The sequence below is a fragment of the Alligator mississippiensis genome, chromosome 5 (genome assembly GCF_030867095.1).
Source record: "Alligator mississippiensis isolate rAllMis1 chromosome 5, rAllMis1, whole genome shotgun sequence".
NCBI lineage: Eukaryota > Metazoa > Chordata > Crocodylia > Alligatoridae > Alligator > Alligator mississippiensis.
Genome location: NC_081828.1, coordinates 16981651 through 17001192, shown reverse-complemented (window position 1 = coordinate 17001192; position 19542 = coordinate 16981651). Strand labels below are relative to the sequence as shown.

At 44.8% G+C, this 19542-nt stretch overlaps 1 protein-coding gene across 2 annotated transcripts in view; it reads right to left on the bottom strand.

Moving 5' to 3' along the window:
- Positions 1–19328, bottom strand: part of DNAJC6 (DnaJ heat shock protein family (Hsp40) member C6) — a 72411-nt gene extending 53083 nt beyond the window's left edge. For both annotated transcript variants that reach the window (XM_019489178.2, XM_059727913.1), the window contains exon 1: positions 19241–19328. In XM_019489178.2, the coding sequence (XP_019344723.1) occupies positions 19241–19253 (13 nt within the window). In that variant the 5' untranslated portion in view covers positions 19254–19328. The remainder of the gene's footprint in view (positions 1–19240) is intronic.
- Positions 19329–19542: the final 214 nt, after the last annotated feature.

Genomic DNA, 19542 nt, shown 5'->3' with positions numbered 1-19542 from the left:
TAGCATTAGGAATGTGCAAACAGGAATTTACTCCACCAGAAGAGCAGAAATCACCTTAACCCTCCCTTACAGCTCATTCATGGTGGCCTTGGGCTTTTTGACAAGGCACTCCCAGGAGTGTGCTCCAGTGCCTTGTTCGACTGAGGGGAAAAAAAGGCCTCGTTTCCCCTCACCGCAGACAGACTGCATTATAATGCACTAAAATGGCTGTGGTTCCCATAAATGGATGACAGAGTATATGTTAAATTTACTGCGGCAAAATAAAATATGACTTCAAGTCAGAGTGGGAACTACAGATCAATTAAAAGAATCAAACTATGGAAGATTTCCATTGTCTTTTAAACAAAAGGGATCTGTGTTGTGCTCATTCTGAAAGCCATAAATGTTTTTATGAATGCACTGTTTCCTGTGATATAGCACAAGTCTGACACTGTACAGAAAGGAGCTTGGTTAGCTGTGTAGCTGGCTTTGTATACATGCTCCTGTTCCTGATAGTTTTCAATTTTTTGTCAGGTTAATGGACATTTTCTCCTGAAAGATTTTACTTTATAGATCTCAGCATTGTTTTTCTTTTTTTTCCTTAAGTCATTACCAGTGATGGCACTCAAGCAGGAAGCTATGTAAGAAACAAATATTTCTATAGTTATAATCTAGCACATCTTTGTAAAACCACTATTAAGCCACATAACATCTCTGTGAAAGAGGAGTCTGAATTACCTGGGTCATAAACACTTTTAGTAAAACTAGTGAATCTGTGAGTGCTCCAATAATGCCCATTTCTATAGAGGAAAGCAGAAAGAAGTATTCAAAATGTTCTTTTGCCAAGGCCAAAGGGAGAGTCAATGAATTTTAGGATAGAAAACTTTCTCACTCGCTCTTTCTTTGGACTCTTATCTACACTTCACACTTTGTGCCTATCCTGAGGATCTCAAATCATTTTACAAGCCTTAACAGAACTACATTATCCCACCTACTTCAAATGTGTAGGTGGCAGGTCATTTGTAAGAAAACTATCTGCACTGGTGACTCCTCTTCAGTCAGTGATAAAGGATAGAGTTGAGAGCATAAGTGCTACATTTGTTAAATGTCTGCAAGTGAAGCTACCAAAATCCGAAGGAATAATTAACCCATGTTGGATGTGAAGAGCTATATGATGTGTACCTTGAGTTTTACCTAATTTTAGGAACTGAAAGCACCTACATCAGGGCTTTTCAATTGGCTGCCTACACAGCTAATCTGTGGCCCCCAAACTTTCTCTGGTGATCACTCTCCTCATCACTTTGGCTACGGTTGCTGCTGCAGCCAGGGTCTCGGGACTCCCCTCCCTTCTCTGCCTTGCACTTCTTGCTGCCATCCCCAGGGGCTGACCAGCCTGGGTGCGCTCCTGGGGGAGACCCTGTCCCATTTCATAGTGAAGTGGGAGAGTTTGAGACCAAGAAGGTGAGTGGTTGCTTGCCTGTCCATGCACACGGTGAGGCAGTGATGGTGGAAGCTGCTCTTCCACTTGGGAGCTTACAGCTGAGTAGGCTAGGGGAGGCCAGGGGCCCCACAGCATGCATTCCCTGTATTGGACAGTCACTGACTGCTAAGAAGTTGGACAGCCCTGACCTATATAATTCTACACAAAAATCACCCTGCTGTGTCACAAGTGGCAAGTTTTGTATCCACTTGACAAAGGAGATTTTCATTCCTATGGAAGAGAGGCTAGGAGGAAAATACCACAGAGAAGATGTGCACAGCAGAGTATGCAGGGATTTCATATCTAAAACCCATTTGCATTAATGAAAGTTACCTGTAGAAATCCCTCAGGCATCCATGAGAATTACACCCTGAACAGTGGTTCTACATTTTAAAGTGCAGAGGCTCTGCAATATAGCAGGAGCTGTTTGAGGGACAGTCGGTTAAACAGCCAGCAGCTTGTGGTTATTTTCTAGTGCCTAGTTATGTGAAGTATGCTGGAAAAGCAGTAAATACGTTGTAGTGTGATCTAATGCAATATTTCCCTCTACTTCCCCCTTGATGTTTTATCTTGTCTGCAGGCAACCTGAAACAATGGCTCTGAAGTATTAACTTCCTCATTCTTCATAGGTGCTAACTCGAATGCCGATGATACTTTACAATGCAAGAATCATTGACATGGATTCAGTACTGTTTAAGGAATGCAAAAAGGCCAGCCTATTCTTATTAAGATATATGCAACCTACTCTTGGGAATTTTTTACAGCAGAAGCATGTTTACTTATATTAGCCTAAAATGTTTTAAAAGATTAAGAAAAGCTGGTTTAGGGTGGGACACTGGACTATAAATCAGGAGACTTGGGTGCTATACCTAATGCTGACACTGACCTGCTGTGTAACCTTGACCAAGTCACTTCACCTGGGGCAACTCTCTCTCCCTCCTTGTCTTCTTAGCTTTTGTAAAATCTTTGGAACAGATATAATCTCTCACAAATGCCTATACTGTAGCTAGTGCACTGGGCTCCAATCTCAACAGGGGCATCTCCTGTAACACAAATAAGTAAGGGAGTGAAGACACCTATAAGTCTCTCCTCCCTTACAATGTCAAACTCAGAAATCAGCAAGGAAAGACTTAAATTATACAATCCATTTCCCTAAAATGAAGGATACAGTAGGGTTACCATGTTTCCAATTTCAAGAAAGAGGACACCTGTGGGGGGAGGGGTTCTACGATTGTGGTGGGGGCAGCGATATGCCCCCTGCCTGCCCAGCCCTGCCAGTGCCCCTCACTCCTGACCCACAGCCCCTTTTTCACTCCCCAGCCCTGCTGGCTGGTGCTCCTCACGCCCGACCTGCAACTCCCTGCTCCCCCCCGTTGCCCCTCACTCCTGACCCACAGCCCTCTGCCCCCCCCCCAGCCCTGCCGGTGCCCCTCACTCCCAACCTGCAGCCCCTTTCCCACCCCTCAGCCCTGCTGGTGCCCCTCACTCCCAACCCGCAGCTCCCTGCTCCCCCCGGTGCACCTCACTCCTGCCTCTCAGTCCCCTGCCCCCAAAGCCCTGCCAGTGCCCCACACTCCCGACCTGCAGGCCCCTGCTTCCTGCCAGCCCTGCTGGTGCCCCTCACTCCTGACCCCCAGTCCTGCCCATGCCCTGCACTTCTGCCAGGCAGCCCCTGCTCCCTCCCAGCCCTGCTGCCCAAGCAGCTTGCTCACACACACACACACACACCCCTTCCAGCTGCTGCCCGGCCCACGTGGAGAGCAAGTTATCTCCCGACAGCCAACCAGCTTCCCCACTGCCCCCAGCCCTGAGCAAAAGCAGAGGCAAAGCAAAAACCTGGACGTTTGCTTGCATTTTAAAAAACCTGCCCAGATGGAGGACAAAGGACCAAAAAGGAGGACATGTCTGGAAAAACCCAGACATATGGTAATCCTAGGATACAGTTAACCAGCTCTGTCACTGATCACTAAATTGATCCTAACTGTTACCTGAAGATATGAAGGTGAGCACTGGGAGTTACAGAGAAATTAAGAACGGTGAGCAGTAGTCAACTGTCGATCCTCTGGATCATGGTGTACATATAAGAGGCCTAGTCAGATGTCTGATGGATCTGTTTGTGGCTGACAAGCCCGATTCAAGAGCGACACAGCTTGTTACAAGTTTCACAGATCCATATGTTGTCTGAGTTGGAGTCCAAATTTACAGCATGTTGCTTTCTTCTTTCTCGATTTGCTTCCATCGTCTGGATCAAAGCCGCTTCATCAAAGAATGTATGAACTCAGTCTGGCCTTTGGACTCTGTCACAATGGTCTAAAAGGGGTGAGGGTAGGTCTAGGGCATCCTCCACACTTCCATACTCTTGCCTAGGCATACACACTGAAGGCCAGAGAGACACATATACCATAATCTAAAAATATAGACCTAATGTGAGTTTGTTTCCAAATCCTAAGAGAGAGAGATATAGAATTATTTATCTTTGCTTCCATTTTCCTGAGCAGGGACCAGACCAGCCTGTCTGCTGGGACCCCCTCAGGCCCTGGGGGAGGCGCACCCAGGTCTAGGGTCAGTGAGGACCTAGTCAGGGAACTTCAGGAGGAACTGGACTTATTTAAATCAGCTGGTCCTGACGACCTCCACCCCAGAGCACTGAGGGAATTAGCAGAGGTCATTGCGGGACCCCTGGCACGGCTTTACGAGCACTCATGGTGCTCTGGTGTGGTGCCAGAGGACTGGAAAAGGGCCAATGTGGCCCCCATTTTCAAAAAAGGGAGGAAGGAGGACCCAGGAAACTATAGGCCAGTTAGTCTTACCTCGGTCCTGGATAAGCTTTTTGAGAGAATTATCCTGGCGCATGTCCACGAGGGGCAGCAGGGGAGATTATGCTTAGGGGCAACCAACACGGGTTCATTAGAGGCAGGTCCTGTCAGACCAACCTGGTGGCCTTCTATGACCAGGTCACAAAATCCTTAGACGCAGGGGTAGCAGTGGACATAGTATTTCTAGACTTCAGGAAGGCCTTCGACACTGTCTCTCACCCCATTCTCATTAAAAAACTATGGGACTGTGGCGTCAGCACCTACACAGTCAGATGGGTCACTAACTGGCTGGAGGGCCGCACCCAGAGAGTGGTGGTGGATGGGTCATTTTCGACCTGGAGGGATGTGGGCAGTGGGGTCCCCCAGGGCTCGGTCCTCGGGCCTGCACTGTTCAAAATCTTCATCAGTGACTTGGACGAGGGGGTAAAAAGCACCCTGTTCAAATTTGCTGATGACACTAAGATGTGGGGGGATGTGGGCACGCTAGACAGGAGGAATAGGCTGCAATTGGACCTGGACAGGTTACAGGGGTGGGCGGATGAGAACAGGATGGGTTTCAACACTGACAAGTGCAAGGTGCTGCACCTGGGGGGGAAGAACCAGCAGCATACCTACAGGCTGGGGAACTCGCTTCTCGTCAGTGCAGAGGCAGAAAAGGATCTTGGAGTCATTATTGATGTCAAAATGAACATGGGCCGACAGTGTGGGGACACGGTCAGGAAGGCCAACCGCACCTTGTCATGCATCCACAGATGCATCTCGAGCAGGTCCAAGGAGGTGATCCTCCCCCTCTATGCGACACTGGTCAGGCCACAGTTGGAGTACTGCATCCAGTTCTGGGCGCCGCACTTCAGGAGGGATGTGGACAACATGGAGAGGGTCCAGAGGAGGGCCACCCGCACGATCAGGGGGCAGCAGGGCAGGCCCTATGAGGAGAGGCTGAGGGACCTGAACCTGTTCAGCCTCCACAAGAGAAGACTGAGAGGGGATCTAGTGACCTGTTACAAACTAGTCAGAGGGGACCAGCAGGCATTGGGGGAGTCCCTGTTCCCCCAAGCCCTACCAGGAGTGACTAGAAATACTGGTCACAAGCTGGCAGAGGATAGATTCAGACTAGACATCAGGAGGCGCTACTTCACAGTCAGGGTGGCTTGGATCTGGAACCAACTTCCAAGAGAAGTGGTGCTGGCTCCTACCCTGGGGGTCTTTAAGAGGAGGCTAGATGAACACCTTGCTGTGGTCGTTTGACCCCAGTACTTTTTCCTGCCATGGCAGGGGGTCGGACTTGATGATCTGCTCAGGCCCCTTCCAACCCTACCAACTATGAAACTATGAAACTATTAGCACACCCTGACCACTTTTATGTCATTTTGACTTTATTTAAACAAGAATAAGTATAACTTAGTTCTTAGAAAATTAAATTGCAGATCTAAGGCACTGGGTGATTCTGGACAAGTCTACACGTGCATTAATGCACCATAAGTATTGCACATTAAGTTTAGTACCTGTAATAATAATAGTAGTAATAATAATAATAATAATAATAATAATACTGACTGACGCACGCCTTTTTAGTGATACTAATGCACAGTAGACTAATTCTGCTTTGCATTAGTGCAATAGCACAACTTTTGTCATGACGCACTAATGTGCAGTAGAATTAGTCGACTGCACATTTAGCGTCTCATGTGGACATGCCCTCTGTTATGCAAGTACTCCTAACTGAACCTTCAGCTTCTGAAAAATAGAAAGTGAAGTAATGCTTTCTCTACTGGAACAAGGATTTAAATTGTTTTGTTTTGCTTTGTTTTTTGCTTTTAGTCTTTGCCAGTAATCACATAAATTGTTTCCATTCCCCTTTAGCTGTTCAGTGAAGTTGAAACATGAAGTTTAAAATCCCAAAACACATATAGTGATAGCAGTGGATAAATTTCATGTATTTACCAGAGGATGGGAGCAGAGCTGGCAGGAAAGAGTGATTGTTAGCTACTGAGACAGGGGCAAAGGACAAACCAGAAAGAGCAAAGAGACAGCACCCAAAAGCAAAGACTGCATTCAAATCAGATTCCTCATTGGCAGTTGCAGTACAAGAACTGGAGGGGGAAAAAAGCTAAAATTACATCTAAAATAAGAAGGGGATCCAGGGATGAATTGGACCAGATTCCCCTTTCTAACACTGAAATGAGAAAAGTTGCCATTGTCACTGATTTTACAGAAAGGAAAGATCACCTGAAAAGGTGGAGACTAGGGAAAGACAACACAAATTTGTAAGAAAGAAATCCAATCAGTAAACTTTTCAGAAGAATAAAACAGTGGAAATTTTACTGAGACATCACAAGTTTCTGATGTCCTGCTGCATATTAAACTAGCAGGGTTATATGACAGCAAGGGTCTGAAACTCCTGTACATACCAGGTTTTAAACAGCGGTCTTTTTCTTTATAACAGAGATTAGAGCTCACTGCATACAACTTGAGCAGTGAGACACAGACTGCAACACTGGCAGAATGTTGTTGTGTCCACTTTCCATATATGCAGATGAGAGAAGGGAAATAGCAGAGAAGGCATTTGCATCTACAAATATATACCAAATCTCTACGGTGGGAGGTTGAAGTTTGTGCATCTGCATGAGACATGGATGAATGAAAATTGAAGCCTTTGTAAAAAAGCAGTAATCAGGCACTAAATAAAGAAGGGTGGGGAAAGTAAGACTGCTATTTAGCAGGAACTTTAGGTTCAGTTTTAATATTAGCCAGCGTTTAAGAAAACTAAGTATATAATAGTATATATGAAAAGACATTGGATCACAAATCACGAGATTATAACAGGGCAGTCTTTTATCTGGAACACTTTTTTTAAATGTAATTTGGCTGCTTTGTAATAGGACAAGAAAGTCTCAAATAGAAGAACAAAGGGTCTTTAAGTATATGAGAAAGTTAGATCTGCTGGAAGAATGACAATAGAATAGGGTAGTGATTGAATTGCATAGAGTTCACCCTAGTACTGTCCAGAAAGGAAATGTGTCTTCACCAAGCTGTTCGAGAAGGCAAAAGGATCAGGAACATATAAAGAGATAAAGAATATTCCTTTACTGAGTGGGTAATTAGCATAAGAAATAGGGAGAGAGAGGCAATAACAGACACTGATTGCAGAAAGACTGTTAGTCTTTGGAAGAGAACAGACTGCAGGGGACAAACACTGACTGAGAAGTTTGAAGAGCCAGCTACTTGCAATCTGACACTGTGGAAACTGAAAAAAAAACACTGTGCCTTAAGAATGCATTTGCAACTTTTGTCATTGGTAGCCTAGCTAATGTACATTACCATGGTTGGTTGTTAGAAGAACTGCAAGGAGAGTCACTACTGCTAATGAGAAACTGGAACTCCAGTATCATCCTACCCTCTGTGGACATTAAAGTTGCCTTATATTATTCTATTTTTCTAGAGGACAACATGTTAAACTCTTCCTGCAGCCACACTGTGTCTCTGTCCATGTTTCACAGTCTCCTATCAGCTGCAGGAATCAGTTGGAAGTTACATGACTCATGAGTGGTTCTATTGCAGAGGACCATGCCTGTGATTCAACCTTTAACTATCGCACATTGAAGCAGGATATTTGCTGTGCTAGGCTAAATTTTAACAAAATACCTGACCAGTCGACTTCTTCATTCGTTAGCCAGCAATATGTTCTGTAAGTACCATAATCATTTAGACAGAAGAGTTGCTTCAAGTATAGTGAAATCACTTATATGCACTTACTACCTTATGTGATACTGTATAGACAAAACGCCTAATCAGTTAGCTATAGTACCCACCAAGCTACATCTTTGGGAAGGTAATTTAAGAATTGAAATGACTGTGGCTCCCAATTTTCCTCCTATTCCTGACCTGCCACATCCCTCTTTTATAGTTTCCTCTTGTTCCGTTCTCTCTCAAGAGAGATTTTCTTCCATTTTTCACCTTTTAGGAGTGAATCCTATATGATGTTTGTAGACATATTTCTCATCCAGATAAGGCAGATGGAGTCAATCCTATGACAATTCACCCCAAGCATTCATAACAATTTAAAATATTTGGTTCATATTTTACTTAACTTCCAGGCCCCATAAACTGAGCTGACACTCTTTTTTTGCTTCAATTTTTAACTAAAGTTGATAAAAATAAAATCTCGAGCTGCCTTTAGGCTTTATACATTTCATCAATAACTGCAAAAGTAACTTCTTACAAGCATTTCCTTCTAACAATACTACAGTTGCTTTGGAAAAGTTGTTGGGACTGTTCTCTCCTGCAGGGTACAAGTGACTGTCTCTGAAAAGAAGAATAGGATTGGGGGGATAAAAGCATTGAAAGTTTATGAGACGAGTACACAGGAGCGCACTGGGGCCTAGGAAAGCATCCATTGAATACTGTCCTGTTTTGAAGACGTGTTGACTGTGCAATATGTACAAACTGAACGATGTACATACCACATTCTTGCAGGTGCTTGCTGTAAAGTGCAATCTAATAGCAACACCTGCATGCACCCACAGTATTGGCAAGGATGAGCTCTGTGCCATTTGTTTTGTGGTTACTGTTCATATGTGAAAGGGGTTTATCCCCGTCCACGCATGGTTGTTTAGTGGCTAGAGTACCAGGAGACCTGGATTCTATTTCTGGCTTTGCATCCCCTATCAGGGGTTGTTTCTACATTGCAAAACAGGGATAATACTGAACCCCTTTGCAGAGTACCTTAATATCTCTTAATGGAAAGCACAGTCTAGTGTTATTACTAATTTCTATGTGCAGATTGTCTTCAGCTTCTCTCAACTGCAAGTCTCCCCCAGTTTACACAAACACAGAGCTTTATAAATGTAATGGAGGATCCTGTGAGAAGAAAGGATTTTTGTGGGTGATGATATCTTTTACATGGCCATCTATGTACATGGGAAAAACACAGACAAGCTTTTGGGTACCATTGTACCCTTCCTGTTATCTTTCTTCATAATTTCATAATACTAACACAGAATGATCACAAAAGTATTTTTTTTAGTGATGAAAGTCTAAGAATTTATCACTGGAGACTCTTCAAGAAAATGTTAAGACCTCTAGAAAATGTTTCTGTTGTTACTTCAGAGTCTGGTACATCTCTCTTGTTGTTTAAGTAGCATCCTTAAAAGCATATATATTTCAAGGAATAGCAGAATGTTTCAAGTAACTTGAAAAACAAAGCTATACTGCAAAAACATTTCCACTGGTCAGGCAGGTTTATTTATACCAAGTGAAATATTTTCCCATATTTGTGAGATTTACATGATGATGAGCAAAATATGTTAGCTGCTAATGTGATAAAGTGTTGACAAAAGCCACACAACTTTTTTTTCAAGTTTATACTAAAACAAGAAAAAAATTAGGAAAAACTGTGTAAAGCTGCTGCCAATATCACATGCTATTCCAATGTTCAAAAACAAAGAGGCTTAAGAAATTGAACTTTCTTTTAAAAAAACAGCTAAACAAAACAAAACAGATATTGTCTGAAAGGCTTTGTCTGTCTGTGCCAGTGGCATGGAGATGTCGCTCTCCTGACTCAGACAGGGGTAAGCACCAGTACAAAAGAATGTGTATGCAAGTTGAAAATGGTTAAAGAAATCCCAACTTCAACACTTCCAATGTAGTTAAACCAATTTCCTTTGCAGTTGTGCTAGACAGCTCCTCAGGCGTAGAAAGAGTTGTGCATGTTAGTCTATCACAAATGTTTAAAAGCTAATTTGCAGATTATGCATAATTTATGGGTGCTGTACAAGACCAAAGAGAAGAGCAATTTCATTAGTTTTCTTAAAATACATTTTTGCAGTTACTTTCATATTTTTTCATTCCCCAAAGCCTCATTTTCTTTCAATATTCCGTTAATTAGTGAAAATAATTATTGTGCCATGGCAAAAAGTAAAAAGCCCATTTTACTTCTTTACTGCTTTCTCCTTGTTTCATAAATGCACAATGCACATAGGGATTTTTTTTTTATGTTTTGTATCTTTCAATTTTTACCTAAAGCTTCCATTGTTTTTCCTTTTCTTCCTTCATTCTGTCCCTCTTTCCCTTCTGTCCACCCTACAACCCTCTGGTGGTTCGTCATGTAGACTGTTCTCGCACAAAACTGCATATAGAAGCCTTGTAATGGAAATCTTGTACTTGTAATTAGTTTGGAACTACTTTATTTTTTAAGTGAATGTATGAGATGGAGGATGGTCTAATAGCACAGGACTGATTTTTTTTATTCTAGTCCACAGGCTGGTATCTAGCTGCCATTCATCCCTGAGAAGTCATCCTTTACCCTTATCACCCTGCGTATTGACCACCCAGACTAATCTCTTGTGGCAAAAAAAAATTCTTACTACATATTTTCTATAACCTAGTACAATGAGGACCAAATCTTAGTTGGAGCTTCTTTGCAACCCTGTCAGACAAATGATAAGAAGCTACACAGGAAATAGCTAGTGATGTGTGCCAAGATTAAATTAGTCTCTATAACATATGCCATAGGGTATTATGACATATGTATTAAAAACTATAGTTGCAGAAGTTAGAAAATGCTGGAATTTGTGCTGCCTCTGCCGTTGTAATTCAGACACTTATATGTATGCATTACGATATGGTCTTCAGTTACATAGTCAAACGTGCAGCATGGTGAAGGACTGAGCATGCTCAGTGAGGAAGAACTCTTGGAGACAGCTGCAAAACTCAAAGTTTCTACTGAGCATGTGCAAACTATGATTTTTCAAACATTTATAACCTGGGCAAATTTAGGCAGATTTTGGCAGGGACAGGAAAAGGCACATTTTTTCCTGCCAAATTTCAAATCCCTATCCCGAGGCATGGGGCACAAGAGCTGGTCAACCTAAAGGTCTCAAGATTTTTTTTACCATGGGAAAGCATTGTACTTTGCCCCAGCCTCATGGCTGAAATATTTTGCATGACACTGGGTAAGTAAACCCACCCTGGGCAGGTGCCTACATATGTGGGGATGCCGGAGTAGATTTGCTGCTTCTGGCAACAGTCTGCTCCTGCCCCCTCCAGCCCTGAGGCAGCCAGGGGAGCTCTGGCAGGGAGCATGGGGCCAGGAGACAACTATCTCCTGGCAGGGCCTGTCCCTGGGAGCTGCCTGCTGCTGGGGCGGGCTCCACCACTGGAGCTCAGGTGGGGACAATGTCCCCGTGCCCCAGCAGCAGGGAGCTCCTGCCCTGGCTCCCCAACTTGGAGCAGGGTGCTTGGAAAGAACTGCAGGGTAGAGGCAGGTCCCAGCTCCCTGCCTTGATCCACCAGTGGGGCAGCTGTCAGCAAGCCCCTGGCTGGGCACCTTGATTGCCTAATCAGGGCACAGGGCTGGGACCTGCCCCTGACTGGAACAGTTCCTATCCCTTGCTCCACAATCATGGGGTGGGAGCTAGGGAGCTTGTTCTCAGCTTGTGATTGTGGGGCAGTGGCTGGGAACAGGCTAGGAACAATCTCCCCGTCCCTGACTCTGCGATTGTGGTTGGGGAGCAGGGGCTTGTAGCTCCCTGCTGCCAGGGTACAGGGACATTGTCGCTACCTGGACTCTGGTCGAAGAGCCTGCCCTGGCAGCAAGAAGTTCCCAGGGGCAGGGAGCAATGTCATGCCCCTGCTGCCTGGCTGACCAGGAGCAAGTTTGTTCCCCGTCAGCCATTTACACGTCCTGTATGGTGCAGTAAGTAAACACAAGTAAATTTGCTACTTGTATTTACAAGCAGCATATTTACTCATGATTAAACCAAATTACTGCGCAGTAAGCATCTGAACCTGTAAACAGTGATGCTTACTGTGCAGTAATTTGCTCTAATCTTGAGTAAAGCATCTGGTGTAGACGTGGCCGCTCTCTTTAAAAAAATATATCAATAGAAGGAAACATGAAGTATGGTGCTTTCAGCCCAAATACTGATTATTAGCAAAGTAATTAGCAACTGAATATGTGGCCATATAATGGGAACAGGTGATGCGATCAGCCTTGTCTGTCATATAGGAATGGTGAATAAAAACTATAAACCAAGTCCATGAATCCTACCAATCAGCATGCATCATTACTGTGCATCAAATTCTGCCTTCATTGATACCTGTGCCATTCTACTGACTCGTCTGTAAAATGTGAAGTCAGTAGGACTGCATGTATATATATGTACTTCAAGGTACAATTTGATCCAGTCTTTTAAACTTATAAAACTTCCACATCCTATTATATTCCAGAGAAAGAGACTATCAAGTCAAAATCATTTAAATAAAATTCTCTAACCTGTATTGTCAACTTCTTAAATTGTTCAGATATGGAAAAAAGGGTTTTTGAAGCATGATCTACTTTTTGCATTTCACTCAGCTTGGCCACAGGAAATAAGCCAGACATTTTCTCTCTTTTTCATGTGGTATCTCAGTGTTGCAGTGCCTGAGCAATATGTAGACATTACAGAATCAGTGCTAGGGGATGCTCAGATGCTAACATAACTTGTTTAAGATAAACTCCTATGCAACTCCTTTTACATTTTGGTATAACATTCATGTTACAGTTTGTTTAAGCCGTGTGTGTGTGTGTGTACGTGCGCGCATGTGTGTGTGTAAAAACCACAAAGTATTTTTCAGATGTACTTAAAGAGCCTAAATGTTTAATAATTGAATGCTTTAGATTTTGAAAGTTTATTCTTTCATTCTCTCTGCCTAAGTACCTGGGAAGTTTGAACATAGCCTTAAGCATTGTTTGGTTATTCTTATTGCAAGATGTTATTTCTGAGCTTGCAGGCCTATATTTAGTTACTTTTAAACCTTGAAGCACCATCAAAAATAAGTGTTTAGTTATTCTTTTCTCTTTTAAAGGTAGGGGGCCACATTATTAACTGAAGTCATAAGTGAATTGACTTCAGTGTAGCTACACGGATTTATATGAGCGTGGGCCCAGAATCTTCAAAGTTTAGCCCTCATCACAGTCCATCATCAATCTTATTTCTCCAGTTGCTCTGTACCTAACTACATCTACATATAGAATCTTCAAGGAGTAATGTAGCTTGCTTAATTGTGTCAAAATTCCAATTTAAAAAAAAATATTTTCTTCACAGCATAATTTAAAATATAGGGCTACCTGCCACAAAAGTAATGTATCTCATACATCTTCCCATATTTAACATCACCTAGTCTATAGGAGCTACTCCCCCTTCCAAAACTAATAATTCCCTTTGGCCATGTATGAATTGGGAAGAGAAGACATCCTAACTGGCAAACATAAAAACACTGTTTCAATATAAAACCAGAGATTAGTGAAATGCAAACTAGTCTGTGTTACAAGGTACATCTGCATTGGAAACATATAGTCAGTCCTGGAATTATACCTTAAGTTTCTGAAACTATCTTCTCCCTCAGTCTTTCTCATGTAACTGGAGCTGTATGAATATAGTACTAATGCCACTAGGAGCATCCTTAAATGTCACACTAAGAAACCCCATCAGCAACGTAGAGCATGGCTGTCCAAAGGCAGCCTGAGGGCCACATGCAGGTCCCAAAAGATTAGCATACAACCCACATTTTCCTGTCTCCTTCCCCACCCCCTACCATTTACTCCAGCCCCAAAGACTGGAATGCCCAAACTGTGCACACAGCAAGCAAGGGAACAAGACTGCCTATACTGCAGGTGGATGGTGGGCACAGCTGGGAAGGGAGGGATGCTGCATGCATAGCAGGGGGAGATCTGGACTGCCTGTGCTGTGGAGAAGCTGGAGAAGGTCTGAGGAGGGGCCAGGCCTATGCTATGAGCATGGCAAGAGAGGCAGGTACTGGGCAGCCCATGAAGTGGGGAAAGCTGGGGAGGGAGGGTGCCCATCCACCTGGATAGTATGTGGCCCCTAAGTTTGTGTCCCACTCAGCACACAGCCCCCACTGTATGTATCACCCTGCTGCCCAGAAGTTGTATGTATATCATCAAAAATATGCACCCCGTGCGATGGCCACAAGGATCCAGGCTCCACAATGTTAGTACAAGAATCCACCACAGGCAAAACAAATCTATAGAAAGTTAGTAGTCAATGGGCATGTCTACGTGAGACACTAGTGCACAGTCATTACTGCACATTTATTTAGTAGTTGTATTAGCAAGTACTAAATAAATGTACAGTAACTGGAGTTACTGCACAGTAGCACTGGCAAACGTCTTTTAGGTGACACTACTGCACAGTAGCCTAATAATACTGTGCAGTAGCATATTAGCAGTGTCCGTGCTGTGACACACTCCTGTGCAGTATTTTTCGGCTACTGCGCAGTCAGCATCTCATACAGACATGCCCACAATCTAGTAAAAAGCAACTAGTAATTTTATACATAGGAAATTATGGCACGTTTACTGTGTGCTACCCATTGGTAGCTAGCTTAACCATATGAGGATTTTTGTTTGTCTTGTAGCACTGCACCCAGCCATCCATCCAACTTTGTACAGCATTAAAGCCAAATTTTCTAACCATTTCTTGAACAATTCCATGTATCAATTAAAGGGAATCACATGAAAACTTTGAGGGATGGATTTAGCTCTCAAATACACCTTCCCTGTAAAGGAAAAGACATGTTTATTGTCAACCAATGCTGATAATACTCTCACATTTATCAACAATAAATGCTTACTGAACAGGACAGGTAGAATAGACTTGAACTTTTAAGTAGAATATCATAGTTCATGTGACATTCTTGGGCTTCCTCATAAGACCTAGCAATTCAGAAAGTAATTTTAACAGAAATAAATCAATACCAAGAAATACCTCAAAAGCCCAGTTCAATAGCCATATTAAAGCCTCATGGCATATATAGTGACTGCTGTTACTGTACTGCAGACTGCCTAGTTTTTTTAAATATCTGTGATGTTCAAAGATGGTTAGGAGGCTGGGGCACATGACTTTTGAGGAGAGGCTAAGGGAAATGGGCTTATTCAGTCTAGAGAAGAGAAGACTGAGAGGGGATTTAATAGCAGCCTTTTACTATCTGAAGAGTGAATCCAAAGAGGATGGAGCTAGACTGTTCTCGGTGGCAGCAGATGATAAAATAAGAAGCAATGGTCTCAAGTTACAGCAAGGAACGTTTAGGTTAGATATTAGGAAAAGCTCTCACTAGGAGAGTAGTAAAACACTAGAACAGGCTATCCAGAGAGGTTGTGGAATCTCTGTCCTTGGATGTTCTTAAGACCCAGCTAGACAAAGCCTTGGCTGGGATGATCTAGTTGGGGCTGGTCCTTCCTTGAACAGGCGGTTGGATGAGATGACTTCCTGAAGTCCCTTCCAACCCTCATTTTCTATGATTCTATGACTGCAAAACACTCCCAGTGAGACTAGCTGAGTGAACTGAAAGACATGAAAATGAAGCAACGGGTAATCAGATTTCTCAGCCATTCAAATTTGATATAATGGTGTGAAGTGCACCACCAACTGCTGAAACTTCCTTAGCCTGAAGAAGGGTTTTTGAACCCGAAAGCTTGCTTAACAACTATTCTCCAACTATTTGGGTTGGTCTAATAAAAGATATCAGATTCACCAAGGAACCTTGTCTGCCTATGTCCTTAGACCAACACAGCTACAACCTACACCTCTTTGGTGCCTGCCACTGCAAGGGCAGGATCAGGCAGCTGCCAGGTACCTAATGGGGGTGGCCATTTTCAAATATAGGCCAGAGAGGCAGCGTTCTGTGTTGAGCAGCCAAGGAGGCAACACCAGACTGAGTTGCTCCTGGAACACCTGGGAGGTAAGGGTGAGGCTGTGGGGGCAGAGGAGGCCTCAGTGGTCCTGGACATGACCTGAAACTGTACCCTGCTGAGATAGGGAGGCCCGGTGGGACTGCCAGTGGCATGACAGCCCCACTTAAATACCAGGACCATGAACGTCTCTGGTGTAAGGCAGGTTGGGATGCCTAAACCCCAGCCTCCATCTTCAGGTGGGTTACTAAGAGGGATGAGTGGGGGCAGGCACGGCTGCGGCCACCTGAGCCTGCAGGGGTGCAGTTGTGTGGCTCCAAAGAGGGGGCATTTGAGAGAGCCTGAGGGAGCAGGGGTGTCAGTGGGCCTGCCCAGAGTAGGGTGACCTGAAAGGCTGGGCGTAATTTGGGACTGGTTAGGGCTGAAGGGACAGTCTGAAGGGCAGCCCCAGGGTGTGTGTTGAGTAGGGCTTAAGAACAGCCAGAAGGGCAGCACACGGGCCAACCCCCCACAAGATCAGGGTATTGTATATAAGGAGCCTGGTGAGGGACTAGGATGAAGTTGGCCCTCCATTTGGTGAACTGGCTGGCACTACCCAGCTGAGGATCACGAGACAGGCCCAAGAGACTGCATATCGCAAGCCAAGGTGTGATTTAAATAAGCCTGATGGCCAGAAGGCTCGCTCCAGGAAAGAGCAGGGCAAAGTGGAGGAGGCACAGTATGATGCAGCAAGCAAGAGACTCTGTGAGAGGGGGTGGAGTGTAAGAAGCCCCTGTGAGAGGGAGGTGGTATGAGCGTGTGTGTGTGAGAGACCGGGTGGAGGATTAGGTTTGGTCCAGCTTGTGGCCGGGAGTATGATAACATTTTGGATGCCATCTGCAAGACATAGGCCACAGTGTAGGGAAGATATGGAGCCATGCATAGCACCCCCTGGCATCAGGGCATAGAATGGGCAGCCTCCCACATTAACCACCAGTTTATTGTAATAGCAAGTTATGGCAGGCAAGGCTGGGCGGACTGCCCTACATAGACAGGTGGGCAGGCTGACTTGAGACTTGGCCCCAAGCTTGTCCCCTGTCACAAATGGGTGTGAACACAGAAGTGTTTGCAAGTCCTAGAAATGGCATTTCATCAGTTCCATGTCTCTGGGAAAAGCACAATCTAGAAGTGTGCAGTAGGGAAGAATGAAGTTCACAACCCAGGGAATCATGACAGGTAACAGCAGAACTTTTAACATGGCTGAAAATTACATAAATACCTGTAAATATAAAGATACTGTGTAACAACCCTAGCAACACTTCCTTTTAGTAACAGAGGAAGGACATAGTGAGAAAATAATACAGAAGAACAATTGCAAATTCAAATAGTGCCCAAAGTGAACAATAGAGAATACCTACTATTTGGTTTACCTAAAGAGTACATGGCCACACCTGGCTAGATATAAATACCACCATCTGCAGCACTTAATTCTCATATTTCTATTATTCTAGTCAACTCAGAGACCAATTGCTTTAATAATAAATATTAAGTGGACCATAATTTCTCAGAGGGTGCCAATATAAGAATCTAAATAGCTAAAATATGCCAACCTGCTGTAAATAAGCATCAACTGAAATGCTGAGTGCATTAGTATTATAAGCAAGTTTAGAAGAGACGTCACAGTATTGAATTAAGATAGATTTCTAAATTCTCTTAGAGTGACTGGCAGATTAATCAGTCATAATACTAGAAAGTCAAACACTAAAAAGTGACAAGAAAAAACCTACATATAACTTATTTTTTCCCCATATGTTCACTTATGTAACTGTTTCTAAATGGGGTACTCTTCGTATCATCTATTCTTTTCCTCAAGGACAATGGTAATTGACTTTAAAAAGAATTCTTTTCAGTACTTCTAGTGTATAAGAAGTACACTAGAAGCAGTCTTAGTCTACTGTGTTTGGGACTGAACTCTTCCTTTGAAAGAGCAGTAAAATATGAACTTCCCCATATCATCACATAAGAATGCTTAGACTTCAGATTAGATCTTTAGAGCTACACAGGGCAACTTTCAATGAAAATTTGAAGTTTTCTTTAAAGTTCTCTACAAAGACTATGGGGTGACAATTCTAATATGAATACACGGCCTACTGGCAACTGGCCTGGGACCAGTTCATTTCATTAGGTCACTGAAAGCCCATTTTCATTCACTGGTAAGTGAGGCATATTTGAACCTGTGAGCAAGAGGTGAAAGGCTCTATATACCCTTAACAGTCAAATAGGCCACCTGGCTCCCCACTGTCCAAGATTCAACAAAAAACAAAAAACAACCCATGGCTCATGCCACATACATCAGACTTCATTAGATTTAATTCTGTAACTTTCTTTTAGGACAAAGTGATTCCCAAATAATATAAATAAAGCAGTAGGCTTCCCCCCTTTTATTTATTAAAAACAACACACAAATAGCCCTGGCCACCCACCTACTTTGGTTTCCCAACATCCATTGCTTCTCTTTAGTGCAATCACAAAAGAAATCAGTGGCAACGACCATCATTTGCCTTTCATTCTGTAAACTGTGGAAAGGGGGTCGCCTTCCACCTCTCTGGCACTTCATTCATTCTGGGGCTTCACCGCCACCCCAGCTGGAGAGGTTGCGACTGCCTTAGAAAGCTGCTAGCCTGGACAAAGGACTCCTATTGTCCCTTACCAGAAAGGCGCATCATCCCGGTGCCTTAGTAAAGACAACTCGACCATTGTTCAGCAAATGCACGACTACAACATAGCTTAGCCTCACCAGGGTCCGGGTGTTGCTCTGTTTAGGGCATTTCTCATGCAGAGGCTGAGCTCCTTCCTTCGCTCCCCAGGCCAGGTCCCAGACGGAGGGAATAGGGGCCTTGTCTCAAATGGAGGGGATAGGGGCCAGGTCCCAGATGGAGGGGATAGGGGCCTTGTCTCAAATGGAGGGGATAGGGGCCAGGTCGCAGACGGTGGGGATAGAGGCCAGGTCCCAAACGAAGGGGACGGGGGTCAGGTGCCAGATGGAGGGGACGGGGGCCAGATCCCACATGGAGGGGACACGGGCCGGGTCCCAGACAGAGGGAACACGTGCTGTCTTCCCGGGGCTTGCACCAGAGGCTTGGAGACACCCCGCACGGAACAATCCCGGGCAGGGCAGGGCAGGGCAGGGCAGGGCAGGGCAGCCGGGCTCTGCTCCTCGCCGGCCGGCGCGGAGAGCTCGGGCCGTGCCTGGTCCCGCGCCGCCCCCGCCCCGCGCCCGCCCGCTCGCGGTACCTGAGCTGTCCATGGTGCTGCTGCCGCAGTCGTGCTGGCGCTGCCGCTGCTGGTGCTGGTGCGGGTGCGGGTGCTGGTGCTGCTGGTGCTGCGGCGGCGGGTGCCGCGCCGGGCTCCGGGCCGCCGCGCCCCCGGCCGGGCTCGCCCCTGGCCGGCCGCCGCCTCGCTCCCTGCCGCCGCCCGCGCACGGGTCACCGTTGCTGTCCACCAGCTGCAAAGATTCGTAGCCGTCATTGTTGGGCTTTTTGCGGTAGCTCCCCAGGAGGCTCATGGGCGAGCCCGGCGGAGGCCAGGAGCCGGGG